The 17,908-nt window shown below is 35.6% G+C and overlaps 2 protein-coding genes and 1 pseudogene across 2 annotated transcripts; 1 reads left to right on the top strand and 2 right to left on the bottom strand.

Moving 5' to 3' along the window:
* The first annotated feature begins 8,319 nt into the window (after positions 1-8,319).
* Positions 8,320-10,491, top strand: LOC141842800 (pentatricopeptide repeat-containing protein At3g50420-like). Its single transcript, XM_074730798.1, has one exon. The coding sequence runs from the start codon at positions 8,320-8,322 to the stop codon at positions 10,489-10,491; it is 2,172 nt and encodes a 723-aa protein (XP_074586899.1).
* A 2,799-nt stretch (positions 10,492-13,290) lies between these two features.
* Positions 13,291-15,046, bottom strand: LOC141842799 (uncharacterized protein At2g29880-like; annotated as a pseudogene).
* Positions 15,047-15,220: 174 nt separating this feature from the next.
* LOC141842797 (protein CUP-SHAPED COTYLEDON 3-like) lies at positions 15,221-16,140 on the bottom strand. Its single transcript, XM_074730797.1, has 2 exons — positions 15,661-16,140; positions 15,221-15,577 (listed from the first exon to the last, which is right to left on the bottom strand). The coding sequence occupies exons 1-2, from the start codon at positions 16,138-16,140 to the stop codon at positions 15,221-15,223; spliced, it is 837 nt and encodes a 278-aa protein (XP_074586898.1).
* Between the last annotated feature and the right edge of the window lie 1,768 nt (positions 16,141-17,908).

Genomic DNA, 17,908 nt, shown 5'->3' with positions numbered 1-17,908 from the left:
GGAGTTGGATTATTCTGAAATCATAAATGGATTCAATCAAATAGCTCCTTAGAATATGGGACAGCCCGGTACATGAAACTCCTGTCAATGCGGGATCCCAAAAAAAACTATTATACACAATTTTATCACACTTTGTAAGATGCTATTATTGAGATTCAAACCCGTGACCACTAGGTCATATGGAAATAATTTTACCGCTGTGTCATTAAATAGCTCGTTAGAACATGTCTTCTCAAATTTACCATTTGAGCACAAAAAAAAAAACTTGCATCTATCCATTCAAATTCACCATTTGAGAATAAAAATTCTTATGTAACAATTTTGATCAAAACTATGTATGAGTTTTGGAGGAGTTTAACAATTCTGAAATCATGGGCGGACTTCAATGGTTCCCAAGGCTGCATATATACCTATAAACTCATCATGCAATAAAAAAAAACATGTATGCAGATCTTTGGAGGAGTTTAGTAGTCCCCGGAGTAATGGTGCCGTGGTAGGACATTCAGGTTGTCACCCAGGCACTTGCGGTTCGATCCCCAGCCACGGCGTATTTGTAGGAATTTTCCTCCAAATGGGGAGTGCAATCAAAGGATGCTGGGCGTCTGGGCTGGCCGCTGCGTGCACTTCTCGATTTACCCTGGTGCCGGTGGGAAACTTTCGTAGGGCCGGATCGATCACTCTCAGAGATAGTCAATGAGGCTAACTGGGATTTATCATTTTTTGGAGGAGTTTAGTAGTACCAAAATTGAGAGTAGATTTCAAAAAATAAAATAAAATCTAATGTTGCACTTTGGAGGAGTTTGATAATTTTTTTAGATACATCGAAATTTATCAAGTAGCATCCAAATAATCAATACAATTGAAATGAATTTAGGATTTTGCAAATAACATCCCTATTACTCTGTTCATATAATAGTATACACCCATAATAAAACCTCATGCAATACAAAATAGTATATGTCTTGCATCTCCATTCAAGCAGCAAAGGGCAACCTATAATAACAATGATTTTAAAGTCAAGTGGACCTTAAACATTTTTTGGATTTTTCTTGTTGGTTGTCTTGATTAAATGTTTGCCAAAACTATGGCAAAATTGAAAAAAAAAAAAGTAAAGGCACAAAAAGATCTAAATAGGTTCCAAGGAGAAAAAGAGCTATGAAGTTTGGGCAGTTTGGGTCTATATAGTCACTTTGTCAAAACTAGTAAACTAGGCAAAATTTGGAAAAATAAAGGTGTATAATTAATGAATAAGCTCTAAAAAGTATGATAGTTTATCTATTGAATGTGAATCCATGAAAACTACTATGTGGCTCTAAACTTATCTGAGATCATAACATGAAAGCATAAAATGACTAATTAATAGCTTCCAAGGAGCAAATAAAGGATTTATTTGTGAAGTTTATGTTGATGCAGGGAGCACCAGATAATCAAATCTGAGTTTTGATAATAGCAAAAGGTCCAAGTTAAGTTTGAGAAGTGGACTAATGAACTCAATTGAGTGTGCAGGTAACATAAGAAAGTTCTAGTCGTGGCTAAACAAAGGAAGTCCTAATTTGGAGAATTGGGCAAGGAAGACCTGATTTGGAGGATTGAGTAAGGAAAACTTGATCTAGAGAATTGGATAAGGAAGACTTGGTTTGGAGGACTGGGCAAGGAAATCCTAGTCAGGAGGACTAGGTAGGAAGTCTTAACAGATCAGAGCATCAGATAGAAAGTCTAGACGCATTTGGAGGACCAGACGTCTAGTAGTAGAAGTCCTAGGGGTCGATGATCAAAGCTGAGCAAAAGTTCAACAGGTCTGGAGGACCGGATTAGCAAAAGGTAACTTCTCCCAAGTGAAGTGGATGAGAACGCGTTCCCGGTAAGGAGAACAATAGGCGTCGGTTTAATCTAGGATTTCACTGGAAACCTAAAGTCTGTTGATGCGGTTTGTCCCGATTGTTATTTTGATGTTGACACAGATTTAAGTCAGTCGACTGATTTTACCCTTAGTCGACTGATGTGGTCGATCAGTCGAGTCATCTTACCTTCTGCTTGCTCAGGGTTTGATGAACACATCCAGTCGAGTCCATCACTTTCAGTCGACTGATGTGAAGCTCAAGTCGAGTCGTTATGTAACGCCCCGTAAAAACCCTTTCAATATTTCCTTAATATTGAATAGGTTACAAGGAATGATAGTTTAGGATATGAAAATGTAAGTGTAAAGTACTAATGGGCTTTATATTATATGGGCTCTTATTGGGTAAATCTTTAGTGGATCATTGATGCATAACTCATGATGGGCTTTTAGCTTATGTGGGCTTTGCCAAAAATAAAAGGAAAAAGAATGGAGGTGCCAAGGATTGAACCTTGAACCTAAGGAAATGGCAAGCCTAATGGATGCATGAGGTAACCATGAGCTCTAGCAAGAATATATTATTAGAAGGATAAAGGAATTTTTATTTAAGAGTAAGGGCACATGAGGAGACATCTTAACAAGTGGAGAAACTCAACTTTTCCTCTACTACTAGTAATGATGAGTATTGATTAAGGGAGTTAGCAAATGCTAATTGGAAACCTCCTTCTCCCTTTTCTTTATAAACCCCCACCATGACCTCTTTTTCCTCTCTTGTTCTTCATTTGGCCGAGAGCCTCTTGAAGGCTTCCTCTCCTCTCCCATTTCCTTCTTTGGCCGAGAGCCTTGTGGAAGTTTTCTCCATCAACAAGCTCTCAAGGAAGAAAGGCTAAGGCAAGGGCTTGGAGGCTTTAGGGAAGCAAGGAGAAGAACCAAGGAGACCATAAGTAAAGGGGGCTTCATCTTCTTTTTGTTAGGGTAAACTCTAAGACTCTAAGAACCAAAGAAGTAAGTCTCCCCTCACCTTGCAACATAATTGCTCTATGTTGATGTTTTCATGGAATTTCTAATGTTTATGAGTTGTTGTGTAAAAACCATGAAGAAAACCTTGTTTAAAGTTTCGGCCAAGGTTATGTTTAGGGTTAGATGATGGTTGTGAAACCTAACCATGGTCTCATATGCTATATAATGTTTTCCTACCATGATCTAGGGTTTCTTGTGGTTAGATTTTAAGCCAACCAAAAGAAAACCCTATTTTAAAGTTTCGGCCATGATTGGTTATAGGACTTAGGTGATGTTTTTAAAACCTAGTTATTGCCTTATATGTGTTGATGAACTTGTATGATGATTTAGAGGTTATATGGTTAAACCTAACTTATGTTTGTTTGCTTACATGTTTCGGCCAAGAATAGGTTTAAGCTTTAGGTTATGTGTTGAACCTAACTAATGTTTGCAAACAATAAATGATGTTTTCTTATCATGCTCTAGGGCTCTATGTGATTAGATCTAACCAAAGATTTTATGTTCTAGGGTTTTCGGCCAAGCAAAGATTTGGTCCCTAGGTGATGAACTAAACCTAATCTTAAACCCTAGTATGTGTTTTAACATGATTTAGAGTTATATGGTTAGATTCAACCCATGTTTTTATACCCTCAATGATTCGGCCAACATGAAGTTTAGGGTTTGATTTATGCTATAAACCTAACTAGGGTTGCATGTATTGAGTTATGATGGATTAAAGTTCATGTGGTTAAATTTTAACCTAGTTTTGCCTACATCTAAGTTTCGGCCAAACCATGATAAGGAAGGAAGAGTTGTGTTTTAAACTCAACCATAGTTGCAAACCCTAGTTAATGATGTCTTATGATGATATGATGTATGAAGGTTATGGTTTCGGCTAAGAGCCATAGAGACCCTATGAAGATTCGACTAACCCTAGGAACTTAGGGTTTAGCTGGGTTAGGGTTTTAAAGTATGATTAACCATGGTTAGTTGTAACTAAACATGGGTAGATGTCAAGTGAAATGAGTTTATGTGACATGGTAAAAGAAACCCATAAGTTTTGATCAACCTTATGAAAATTAGGGTTTTAGTAGAATAAGAGTTTCTATGATGTAAACCATGTTGATGTTATGTGTTATCTCATGCCAGGGCATAATAATGAGATTATGATATGATGTAGCATGACATATGAATGAAAAGAAAATGAATGCATGAATGTTCATATGCTATGTTAAAGAAAGAAAGGAACATTCATGATATGAATGAAAGGAAGGCATGTACATCATTATGTTACTTTGAAATGAATGGTTTGTACCGGACCCTGAAGGACATATGAGAAGGGGTCCAAGGGATGGGCACCTTAAAAACGCCCCTAGGTCGACGGTCTGGTGTACGAACCTAGTAAGGGATGAGCTCCAAGATGCCCCTAGGTCGATGGTCTAAAGTACGGGCCTAGCAAGATGATGAATGAATGGGTACAGGTCGACGGTCTGGTGTACGGACCTAGTGCCCCTAGATCGACGGTCTGGTGCACGAATCTAGTAAGGGATGGGCTTCAAGATGCCCCTAGGCCGATGGTCTAAAGTACGAGCCTAGCAAGATGATGAATGAATGGGTACAGGTCGACGGTCTGGTGTACGGACCTAGTGCCCCTAGATCGACGGTCTGGTGTACGGATCTAGTAAGGGATGGGCTTCAAGATGCCCCTAGGCCGATGGTCTAAAGTACGGGCCTAGCAAGATGATGAATGAATGGGTACAAGCCGGGACACCCAAAAGTAATGAAATGATTATGTTTAACTATTATATGATATATTTTCAAAAAGCATCCTAAATGTTTATGCACATGATTATCTGCTTATGAAATGCTAAAGATGAATACATGATTATATGCTTATGAAATGCTAAAGATGAATACATGATTACATGCTTATGAAATGCTAAAGATGAATACATGATTACATGCTTATGAAATGCTAAAGATGAATACATGATTATATGCTTAAGAGATGCTAAGATGAGTTCATGATTATATGCTCATGTCAATGTCATGTTCATGTAAATATCATGTTTATGTAAATGCTAAATGTTGATTAAATGCTATGTTTCATGTGACGATTGGATTTTGTGAGTAGGAAAGGAGCTTACTAAGCCTTGTGCTTATAGATTCTTTCTTATGTTGCAGATCCAAATAGAAGTCACTAAGCTAAGGGAAGCAGCAGGAAAGGGCTGATAAAGATGTGTGTGGTGGTGACTTGGCAGAGATCCTGGCAATCTAATGATTATGAATTTTATATTGCATGCTTAAATGTCTGGATGTTTTCTATGATTGAATGTTTATGACATACTAAGAAGTTTCTAACTAGAACTTGATATCTAGACAATACATGCACCATAGGTTTTGTTTATCACATATGAAATCCCTGTTATGAAATATGTTTTATGTTTCTGCTGCAAAGTTTATGTGGTTTTTCGTATGTGATCTCTTTATGAATGAATGAAAAAGAGTAACTGTAGCGTCCGTCATGGGCCCTATGTAAGGGCGGGCGTTACACGTTATACCTTCTGATTGCCATCAGTCGACTGATCTTTAAGGTCAGTCGACTAATCTCCAGAAACGACTCGACTGGAGTTAAATCCATCCAACTGATGAGGCGTATCAGGTGTAATAATTACTTAGTGTCAATGATAATTAGTTGTTAATTATTATTTTATTTCCGTTGCGCACGTTTATAAAACGTGTAAACACGCGCATTACACCAGGACGATCCCAACATTGCGGACTTAAACTTAGGGGGCGTTTGGTTGGGAGTTATTATTAATAATCTTGGTTATCTGTCCAAGGTTATCAACGATAACTCTGTTTGGTTCAGGTTATGATCGATTCCCAAGTAATATAACATCACCGCCATATTATCAAATGGGTTATAACCCGGGAATGTCATTACCTTGGCAGCCTAAGGTTTTCTATAATTTCGGAGGTTAACAAAAAAAAATTTCCACGATTACCCTTAGATTTTAAAACTGATTTAATTAAAATGTATTATGAAATCTAATTGAAATCAAATTAATTAATTAAATAAATTTTAATTTAAATATTTGTCAATCAAAAAAATAATTTATTTTAAATTTTAAAAAAATAAAATTAATGAATTATATTTATTAATTTAATAAATTATTTTATTAAAATAATTATTTTATTAAAATGTATATAAATTTATTTTAAATTTCAAAAAATAAAATTAATAAATTATATTTATTAATTTAATGAATTATTTTATTAAAATAATTATTTTAATAAATTATTTTATTAAAATAAAATTATCAAATTATATTTATTAATTTAATTAATTATTTTATTAAAATATTTATTTTAATAAATTATTTTATGAAAATAATTATTTTAATAAATTATTTTATGAAAATAATTATTTTAATAAATTATTTTATTACAATAAATATAGATTTATTTTAAATTTTAAAAAAGAAAATTAAGAAATTATATTTATTAATTTAACAAATTGTTTTATTAATTAATATATATATATATTTATTTTAAATTTTAAAAAATAGAATTAATAAATTATATTTATTAATTTAATGAATTATTTTAATAAAATAATTATTTTATTTAATTATTTAATTAAAATAAAATTATCACATTATATTTATTAATTTAATGAATTATTTTATAAAAATAATTATTTTAATAAATTATTTTATTAAAATAAATATAAAAAATAAAATTATGGAATTATATTTATTAATTTAACGACTATTTTATTAAAATAATTATTTTAACGAATTATTTTATATAAATTTATTGTAAATTAAAAAAATAAAATTAAGAAATTATATTTATTAATTTAATGATTATTTTATTAAAATACCTATTTTAATAAATTATTTTATTAAAAATATATAAATTTATTTTAAATTTTAAAAAATTATAAATAAATTATTATTTTTATATATTATCAATTTATTATCATAATTAATATTATTAATTTAATTTATTCTAAAAATAAATTGAATGAAGAGTAATATAGTAAATGTAAAATTGGTTATCTTTTATTCCCTTCAAATAAATAAATTGAATCAAACAACATTAGGTTATATTTTATACCCCATAACCTTAGTTATATGATTACTTGATAATCACATAACCAAGGTTATACATCATAACTTGAACCAAACGCACCCTTATGGCCTGTTTGGATGGGGTGAGAGAAGGTTCATTAACGGAAGGGGAAGGGAGGGAAAGGGAGGGAAAAGGAGGGGAAGAAGTATTTATATTCTCCTTATTTGGGAAGAAAGGAAAGTTCATTAACGTAACATATGTTACCTTATTTGGGAGGAAAAGAAAGGAAATGAAGGTTAAATATATAAAATTATAAAAATACTCTTACTTTTTAAAATAAATCTATATGTGAAAAAAATATATATAGCTCATGAGACCAACAAAAATTAATATTTATGACTTAAATAAATAAAAAAATTTAAAGAAATAATGAGTAGATATATAATAAATATGTGAAATACAAAATCTGTACACTTTGGTATGACAAAGGATAAATCAACATTTTTACATATATTTTTATATAGAATCTTTGAAAAAATTTACGACAAAGGTCGACGTCGAGTAGTACGAGCGATGAGATCCTGTGATAGATGCGTTATGTGATGAGAACCGATAGTGCAAAAACCTAATAGATGAGTTATTTTAATAATTAATATTTTAACATAAAGATAAAATTGAAATAAATATTTTTTAAATTTTTCTTCCCCTTCCTTACACCCCGATTTGAGATATAAGGAATTATGTCGATTCATGGGCATGCAAGGGAAAACTTATCCTTCTCTCTCCTTTCCCTCTTTAACTCACTCCATCCCAAACAAAGGTGTAGATTCTCTTTCCCCTTCCTTATCCTTCTCTCCCTTTCCCTCACCTCCTCCCAAATGAACAGTTAGTGTTGTTTTTATAGGTGGAATCCAATTCTCCCACGAAAGCACTTCAAAAATTATTTAAAAAAAGGGGGTAAACATAGAAAAGGCATCCTAATTATTGAATTATTAAAAGGGCTTTAAAAAATTTGGAAGGATTATCGTATAAAAATATAACTATTTACAATTATTATGGCAGTTAGTTAGTATCTATTATAATAAGTTAATTCAGTTTGATAAACATACTATTTTTATATTTATTTATTAAAATTATTTAAATTTGATTAAAAATATTTTAATTTAATTAAAATTATTTTAATTTAATTAAAATTAAAAATTAGTAAAATACTGTAGAAAATACTTTATAACTGTTATAATGTTTTAATAATATTGAAATAAAAATATTTTAATCCAAAGATATAATATTTTTCTCCCAAAAAAAAACATTGGCCTCGTTATTACTAATTCGACCCGATTATTACGATGTCAGGTCAGGCTCGGCCCACTGGTTCAACAAAATCTAGATGACCAATTGCTTCCATGGCCTCTACGCCCTTCTACCACTACAATTGCGAAGCCCCTTTGGCCGCTGTTGCAGCCTCCCTCCTCCATCGTTGTGCCTCTTCCGGCAGCAGCGCCACCCTTCGCAAGACTCGCCAGCTTCACGCTCTCATCCTCATCGCCTTGCCCTGCGCCTCCCCTCCCTTCCTATTCAACAACATCCTCTCCCTCTACGCCAAATGCGGCGCCCTCGGTCACGCCCGCAAGGTCTTCGATGCAATTTCTGCACGAAACCTCGTCTCTTACAACTCCATGATTGCCGCCTACTCATACTCGAGGTGCCTCGCTGGTGCTCAGTCCGCCCTCCGACTCTTCCGCGAGCTGTGCCTCGTCGGCTTGGGGCCCAGCGCCTCCACTCTCTCCAGCCTCGTCCGAGCTTCGGCGTCCTTTCAAGAACCGCTTCTTGGTCGCGGCCTGCACTCCAAAGTCGTCAGGTATGGTTTCCCTAACAATGTGCGCGTTCAAACTGCGCTTCTCGGGATGTACTCCGACAATGGAAGTCATGAAGCTGTCGAGAATATCTTCTGGGAAATGAACGAGAAGGATGTTGTCGCTTGGAATTCAATAGTCCTCAGCAATGTCAAAAATGGTAGTATCGAGCATGGCTTCCGGCATTTCTGCCAAATGATCCGGACTGGCTTAATGCCTAATAATTCCACATTTTCCATAATTCTCAATGCTTGCGGGAAACTGGAGGACGGGAAAAGAGGGCGCATTGTCCATGCACAGATGTTAAAATCAGATATCAAGCCTGATATCCTGTTGCAGAATGCACTGGTCAACATGTATGCTTGCTGTGGAGACATGCCATCTTCTTCATTGGTTTTTGACAATATGGAGAAGCCAGACTTGGTCTCGTGGAACTCCCTCCTTGCTGGTTATTCTGATTCCGGTGAAGGTGAGAAGGCCATGAAAGTTTTCATCGAGTTGAAGGATGTGTCTTCTTCTTATAGAGGATCATATCTAGATGACTATTCCTTTGCTGCAGTTATTTATGCTACTGCTACTTTACCTTCTGTATGTTATGGGAGGCCTCTTCATGCCCAAACTATAAAGTCAGGGTTGAATTTAAACATATTTGTAGCAAACACTCTGATCAATATGTATTTCACCAATGGCGACCCTGACTCTGCTCAGAGGCTGTTTAGTTTCATACTGATTAAAGATGCAATACTTTGGAGTGAAATGATTGTTGGCCATTCAAAGTTGGGTGAAGGCGAGCTAGCTATGCAATATTTTTATTTAATGCTAAACGAAGGACATAAAGTTGATGACTTTTCTCTCAGCAATGCATTGAGATCATGTGCTGATCTTGTAGTGCTGAATCAAGGGGAAATGGTCCATTCTCTGGTGGTGAAATCTGGGTATGAAGCAAACATCTGTGTCTGTAGGAGTTTGATCGACATGTATGCTAAAAATGGTATTCTTCAAGGAGCTGACTCTAGCTTTTGTAGAATAAAGAATCCTGATTTAAAATGCTGGAATTCAATAATTGGGGGTTATGGTAACTTTGGAAGCTCTGAGCAGGCATTTAAGATGTTCAATTCAATGGTAAGGAATGGGTTGCAACCTGATCATGTGACTTACCTTTCTCTGGTTTCTGCATGTAATCATTCTGGCTTAGTGGAGAGAGGAAGATTCTACTGGTTTTGCATGTTGGCAGATGGTATAGTTCCAGGGTTTAAGCACTATGCTTGCATGGTAAATTTAATAAGTCGATCAGGACTATTGCAAGAAGCCAAGCAGTTCATCTTGGGATCACCTTTCGTTGAGGCATCTGAACTATGGCGAATCTTATTGTGTTCGTGTATTATTTTCAGAAATTTGGAAATTGGTGCACATGCTGCAGAACAAGCTTTAATCATAGAACCTGAGGACACTGCCACCTATATACTGCTTTCAAATCTTTATGCTTCTGTTGGGAAATGGGATGTTGTTAAAGGAATTAAGAAGAAGGTCAGAAAAATAATGTTAGATGAGGAATCCGACTTAAGCTGGATTGAGAGAAAAACTGTTGTGCATGTATTTTTTACTGATGATGAATTTCATGAGCATATTGATGAGTGCAGAAACGAACTACTTAGATTACAGGGTAATTTATTGGGATTAAATTGGTCAAATTTGCAGCTCTACATCAGTCTGATATCTTAAAAAAAAATGACTTTGTTATGCTAGCGTGCTTGTGCATATCTTAAAAAAAATGACTTTGTTATGCTAGCGTGCTTGTGCATATGATTTGCTTGACTTGCCTTTTAGTTTGAGCTGGTTCAATTTGAGTTGTGAGCAGGAAGGGCTGATATTGATGTTATCCAGGCCATCCAACAATGGTTTACTCACCTGTTATTGCTTAACTGACAAGGTTTCATTTATAAGATGATTTTGTTAAAGAAGAAGAAATGGCAATCCCACTATCCTCCATTTCCTTCTCTGGATTGAGGTAGTCATTCATTAGCTATCCATTATCATAAGGCAATAGAATCAAATGCTGACCTTTCTCAAAGATATACATCTGAATGTCACCAAGGTCCCTTCTTTTCATTCATTATATTCTTTTTTCATGTCAGACAAATGCTAATCAAACTTTTTGTTTTGCCTAGAAAGGATTAGGTTCATGATTGTTTATCTGATTCTGCCGCATTGAAGATGGCCTTAAGTTCACTTGTCTGGGAGCTTTGTTTGTTCTACATGCTATGCTGTATCTGACATCACGCTTCTGCTTTTTCTCCTAGGATTCTTTTCTCTGCGTTATGCTGGTTCTCACACTGCTCAATGCTCCCTCTTGATTTCTATTGTGTTTTCTGTTGTCAGCTGAACTTTCCCTTGATTTTGACTTTGTGCATAAAGTTGGTGACGTTTAGGATATCCCAAGTCCTTTTTTGGGTCCTTTTATGTAGCAGTCATCACTCAAAGTGTGCAATAGAGGAATGCTTGATCAAAAAAGACTGGCTGCAAGGAAATGAAGTCATTGCAACATGAAGGAGACAAGGAATATACATTTTGGTGTAAGTGATATTGCAATATGAGTATCCTGTTTCTTTTTAAGAGGATTCATTTGTTGTAGTACACTAACAAATAGCATGTGAAAACAAACTAATTAGCATGCATGATGCTACTTTTTCATTTTAGATTCTAGATATCCACCATGCCTTAATGCTAGTCAATAGCCATGATACCTTATTAGGGTGCCTTTGGTTTGTTTGTTATGAAATTTCCTAATGGAGGTGATATATCATGTAATTTGGACTTTCCTAGTGATGTGAATAAAATACACCACTTTAAAATATATCAATTTATTAAAATAAATCAATACAAGGCCTAAAATATTGTTTTATTCTACTTCTACATTTACTCCTAGTACATTATATTATTCTCTTCATTCAAGAAGTAATACATTTTCTATTCTCATAATCTCTTATCTCTTAGGGTGCGTTTGGTTGGGGGTCATCCGTGATTACCTTGGTTATGTGATTACCAAGTAATCACATAACCAAGGTTATAGGGAATAAAACATAACCTAATGTTGTTTGGTTTAATCCTAGGTAATGAGACAAAACCTTGTTTGTTTGAAGGTTTTAATACATTACTTACTTTAACATTTACTATATTACCCCTAGTTCAATTATAATCATTTTTTACAACTAAATTAATTTGATATTTAATTATTTTTAAAATTAAATTATTAATTATAATATTAATTCTAGATGACTTTCTATCGTTATCCGCCTATCAGCCTCGTGAATCGATTGCAATTTACAAAGACAAAAAAGATAATCAGTAAAATAGATAATGCGAGAATAATTTTTAAAATTAAATTAAAAAAAGGAGACGATAAATTGGTGAATTAGTGGACAAAATGGAGAAAGCCGAGCGTAATGGTGTCATGGCATGCGTCACCTATCCTCTTGATTCTGACTTCTGTAGTATTCATAATTATCAGACCGTCAAAAGGCCACCAAGGTTCTACAAAAGCCACAACTGATACAAGTGACATCTGCAATCTTTTGATATAGAAAATGTTTACCATGGTTAAAAAGGGCACTATATCTAAAGACAAAATGATAGAATCATTTAACAAAAAGGACTAACCACCTAAAAGCAAACAGGTCTCCATCTAAGGAATATCAATTGGAACCTTAAAACAGAGAAATTCTAATTTTTTTCTAGTCAAGCTCCAAAGAGGTGTGACATGATTTTTAAGTGACAGAAGTTTAAAAAAAAAGAAAGGCTAGCAAAGGATAATAAGAGATTCAAGTGAATAAAGACATTATAGTTAATTAATAACACCTTTTCATCAATCCAATACATGAAACCAGTAACTCACATTGGATTCTCAACTGACTTAGAGCTATGCTTGATGTTCAACGTGAGTTTTTGAAATAGTGCACCAAACCAGTATACATCATGTTTTTGAAAATATATCATTTTCTGTCCAGCATAAGTAAAATAAGGATAAAACAAGCACTAAATATGAAAAGCAGCGTTCAATCTTATATGTCTAGAACTAGTCACTTCAGGAAAAAAAACATCAGCTAGCAATTACCTGCCCCGATAGGAAATACCAGCACAAATAGCAGTTCTTAATAAAATAAACAACAATGTATCACAGTGCCGTGTAACCTGATCTAAACTAAAATCTTAAAATCACACCAGTCTAAAATTAAATCCAAAATGCTCTTTAAACCTTGATCTAAAGAGATCCAACTATAGGATCAATTCCAAACCAGCAAAAAAAAAGACAGAACATTATATCACAGCAGTCTATAAATACAAACCAGATCTAAAAATACAAACACAGCAGTCTATCAAAGACATATACTAATAGGTTAAATCCAAAATGACATTCATCCAAGAAATTTTGTTCAAAATGATAGCACGACTATCCAAAAATATATCTAAAATATAAGTAGCAACAATGTATACCAAAATAACAATCTAATTCAAATAGTTAATTCATTTGGAATGAATCTCAGAGAGCAACTTCAGCACGTAACTTCTCCTAAATATCTTTGGCAATGCGAAGAAGTTGTCAAGCTTGTGTTCATCCTTGAGAATATACTCCCCAACATCCATAATTTCTTGCTCAGAAAATTCAGAAAGTTCTATTAACTCTTCGTATATCTTTTTTTTCCTATGATTAGTCTCTGTTTGTTGTTTGAAGTAGTTGGAGATCTCCTCATCAGATTTAGAAATAGCAGTAATATAATTTTCAATCTGTCCCACCAAGCCACCTAGAGCATCATCAGACTTCCCTTTTTGCTTTCTGGTTGACTTTTTGTTTGTTGGATAAGCAGATGAACATGGAGTCTCAGATATCTTCTGGTTGTCATCATCAAATCCTTCAACATATTCTTCTTTTTCAAGATCAACCGTGTCAATCTCTTCATCACATAAATTTATCTCTTCGACTGCATCAGCTGGGGTTTCTGCATTAGCTCCTGTGGCATGATCTTTCCCCCACACAGACATCAAGTCATCAAGGTGGGGGAACTCTTTATTCCTTAAACCAATAGCAGCTGGATGACTCTAAATTAAAAAATTAGTAAACAAAATTATCAGACCAAAGTTACATTTAAAGGAAAATTTGTGATCTATTAAACACAAAAATAGAAAAAGTTACCTTTACCCAATCGTCGAAGACATCCTTTGTTGCAATGATGCACTTCTCAACATCGTTCCATCCAAATCCACTACTATGAGTCAGCATCTCATTGATAGCATGGAATTGCCTCTTCAGCAGCTTGTACCTTGACTCAATATGAGGGGTAGCTTTCAGATTGCTGTCTGGTAATTTACAGCCATGACTTTCTCCAAATGTAGCAAGTACCCAGTTTGAAAACTATTTTCACTCTTCCAAGCAGAATTTTTGCTTAACTCAACAAGGCAATCAAATAAATAAATCTTTGAAGTCTAACTAGCTGAATTCAAATAGCAGAATATCAAATTTGCTATTTGAAATCTTCGAAGTCTGTTCATGAAATAGCAGAATATCAAATTTGCTAGAGAAATCATTCTTTGAAGTCTAACTAGCTGAATTCAAATAACAGAATTCAAATCACCTGGAGCAGAATATCAAATGAAAGGAGCGTAGCATGTCCTACGATAACTCATTATCGTAGGACATGTTGAACACCTGGAGAAGTCGCTGACCATGTAGAAAAGCAGAGGAATTTTTCTTGCACAATTATGATTGAAAGGAGAGCAATTGGGAGACAATTTTCACAAGTTAATGTTTGGTAAGCTTTCGGTAGCTTTATGATGGTCTAATATATACACATGGAAAATGGTTCACTATTTCAGGCGGATGTCAAGTGAGTTAAGTGTAAAACGGTGGTACAAAGCTAGTTGCACAAAGGAGTTTTTTAGAGAACAAATATACCTTTCAATACCAAAGTATAGTCCATCATTTAAGTATTTTTAAAAGTTAAATGTGTCTTTTAATAAAATGTCAATCCTTCTTGATGACACAATACTCAGTCTCCATACATTCTCCCAAATATTCAAAATATCAAAGTTAATTAATGAAAAAAAATGGAGTTAAAAGTGCACCACAATAGACAGTTGCTCGCTTACATATTATATATATTAAAGAAAAGATTATCCCAGCTACAAATTAAAGCTGCGGGACGGAAACTCTATTGTTTCATGATAAATCTTGATCATTCGTCACGCTTACCCGCCGAAAATATAAAAGATACTGCAGATCCATACGTACTCAATATACAATACATGACATATATCTAACCCAATTACAGTACATGACTCTATCTACCTATTAAGTTAAATTAAAAATCACTAGCCAGATCATGTCCCTGAAAAGATTAATATCTAAACAGAGAAGCAAGTAAGAGGTCTCTGCACCCAAGGGAATTAAAATATATAATTAGGTAAGGATGAAAAGCTCCCCCAGTTCCATGTCGCTGACGAGTAGATTAGAGTTTCGCAGATAATGTTCAGTCGTCTCCTCCTGCTGAAACATTAATGGTTGCGTCTCCTGAACCGGATTGTTGAGGATGGCAGTGGATGGCAAGGGAAAGAGGGAGTCGGCTTCTCGAGGGAAGTTGAAGGGTGGGAGGAGGCCATGGATTTGGTCTACATATAAAGGCGGGTTAATATTAATGCTGGGGTTTGGGGAAGAGGAGAACGGATCCATCAAGAAGGTGGAGCTCGGGCAGTAGTATTGACTGTTCTTCTTATCTGTTGCCGTCTTGTGAAATATCCTGCATATCACCCATTCCTCCTGCGAAATCCAATACTGCATGATTACTGATTATTTGGTTAATGCAACAATCAATGCAGACGATTAATGAGCTGGGTGCGTACCTTGGAGGTGTGACGTAAGGAGTAATGGCCGTGGAGGCGATACTCGTGGAGTACCCACTTGGTCTTCTGGCCGCGAGGGGCGCGGCCCTTGTAGAAGACGAGAGTCTTTTTCATGCCGACGAGGGCACCAGTGGCGGCGCTGTGCACTTCCCGATCCTTGCCGGTGGCCTTCCAGTAGCCGGCGCCGGTGGCCCGGTTGGTCCGGAGCCCCGTCGTGTACTTGCGGTCTCTCAGGCTGAAGAAGTACCATTCCTTCTCCCCAATCTTGGCCACTTCCGGTAGCTCCCACGGCTCGCAGCGATTGAGATCCACCTCAACAATGTCGACGCCGCAGAACTCCACGGCTCCGTTGAAGACCTTGGAGCCCAAGTAGAAGGTGACGAGCTCTTCGTCAGTGGGATGAAATCGAAAACCGGGAGGCAGCCCTTGCTCCGTCACTTCCTCCCCAATCAAGTACCTCAGCGCCTCCAGTTCCTCCATGATCGTCTACCCTTTATCAACGTACGTGCATGCGCGTTGAAGCAATAAAACTAACTAATCATCAACTGAGCTTGTCGCGGTGTTGAAGTTGCGGGGAATGGTGAGTGGAAAGGAACGGAATAGAAGAGGGTGGGTAATTATAGGGGAAAAGAAAGCACTGAAACCGGGGAGTGGTTCGATATAGGCCTTCAGATGTAGGCATTTGAGGGGTGATAAATACGATTAATTCAAGCTCATTCATTCCCCTGTTTGTTTAATCGTACAAAGAACACCTGGACGATGGTTTAATCAGGGAAGTTGAAATAAAATAAGTAGGCGATGGAGTTGTGAGGGAGAACCGGCCGGGAAGTAAATGCCATGGCAGCTGTGCTCTAGCTTTGGAGATTTATGCGTGCATGAGTGGACAATTTGAGAACTAGTACAGAAGACTGTGTGCCTAGGGCTTCGTTGCATGTTATTTTAGTAAGCATGAAAACTCAAATCTATAAAATCTTGTTTTAGCTGCATGAGAGGTAGACGCGGGGCGAGGTGTTTGAATGCTCGATGTAATTGTTAATTCTTTACCCCAAGTTTTTTTTTTCACCTTGTGCCAGTACTAAACATCAAAGTTGATTGGACATTGATATTTTCTGATATAAAAATGGTGGTCGGTGCACAGAACTGCTAGTACCATGGTCTGAAATCTTCAGATAGAGGCTAGAGACAGAGTGACGGGCTCCTTATTAATGAAATGATCTGCATAAGGTAGGCTGCCTTATTTATAATATTTGTAAAAGGATACGAAATGTATAGATGCATGAATTGCATTGGGGTGGCACGGAGCGGAGCGTAGCAGAGGAGAACAGAACAGAGGGGTACAGTAGGTGCAAACTGTGCCAATCTTGGGAGAAGGGAAATGGAGGCGTTTGCACGAGTTGAGCAATAACTTTTACGTGCTCGTGCTAATCTTCCAGCACCGCAGTTCGTGCGACATTAATTCTCTGTCTTCTTCCGTCTGGCTCTTCTTTGTTAATGTACATGCTGCTGTTAGTTTTTTTAATCAAAAAGAATACAATAGTTTTTTTTTAAAGTTAACATCCAATATTCAATTTTTTTATAAAAAATTGTTCATGACCAACGGGATAAATTAAAAAGGGCTCGTGATGACCTATCCAAATGGTCAATATTCTTAAATCTGAATACAATAAATTTTTTATTGTATTGGAGGATTTAAGCATAAAATAATATGGAATAATTTAAATTTAGCTAGTGAGAAATGCAGCATTGAAGAGGCATAGGAGAGAGGGACATTATATTGGATGTCCTTAAATATGGAAAACAAAGATTAAGTTGGTTTATTTCTTGTGTGTGTGTTGATGCAAAAATGCCATTTAAGTAGTAATGTCTTTAGAAAAATGTTTAAATAAGATTTGAGTGTTTCTTGTATGCGCATCTAATATGCAAAGATTTAGAATAATGCAAATAGGATCTCACCAAGTTTGATAAATTGATGCGATTGAGTTAATTAGTTGGTAGTTAAATAGTTCAAAGGCTCGGTGTGAGATGCACTTGAAAGATGAAGGGAGAAAGATGACATATGTACGAGCTTGATGAGTTATGCATTGTGGTGCTAAGAGCTTTATTAGAGGTGCACTCTAGGGTGAACTAAAGCGAGGTGGGTTCAAAGGCTAGAAGTGAAACACATGGATCAAGCTAAGAATGTTTGGTGCATTCAAGATGAACTTAAGATTAACGAGGGTCATGATGAAATGTAAGAACTAAATACTAT

The sequence above is a fragment of the Curcuma longa genome, chromosome 12 (assembly GCF_044706935.1).
Source record: "Curcuma longa cultivar G26 ecotype Majalengka, Jawa Barat chromosome 12, ITB_CL_G26_1.1, whole genome shotgun sequence".
Lineage (NCBI taxonomy): Eukaryota > Viridiplantae > Streptophyta > Magnoliopsida > Zingiberales > Zingiberaceae > Curcuma > Curcuma longa.
The sequence above is the reverse complement of the archived record's forward strand: the minus strand, read 5'-3'. Positions and strand labels throughout refer to the sequence as shown.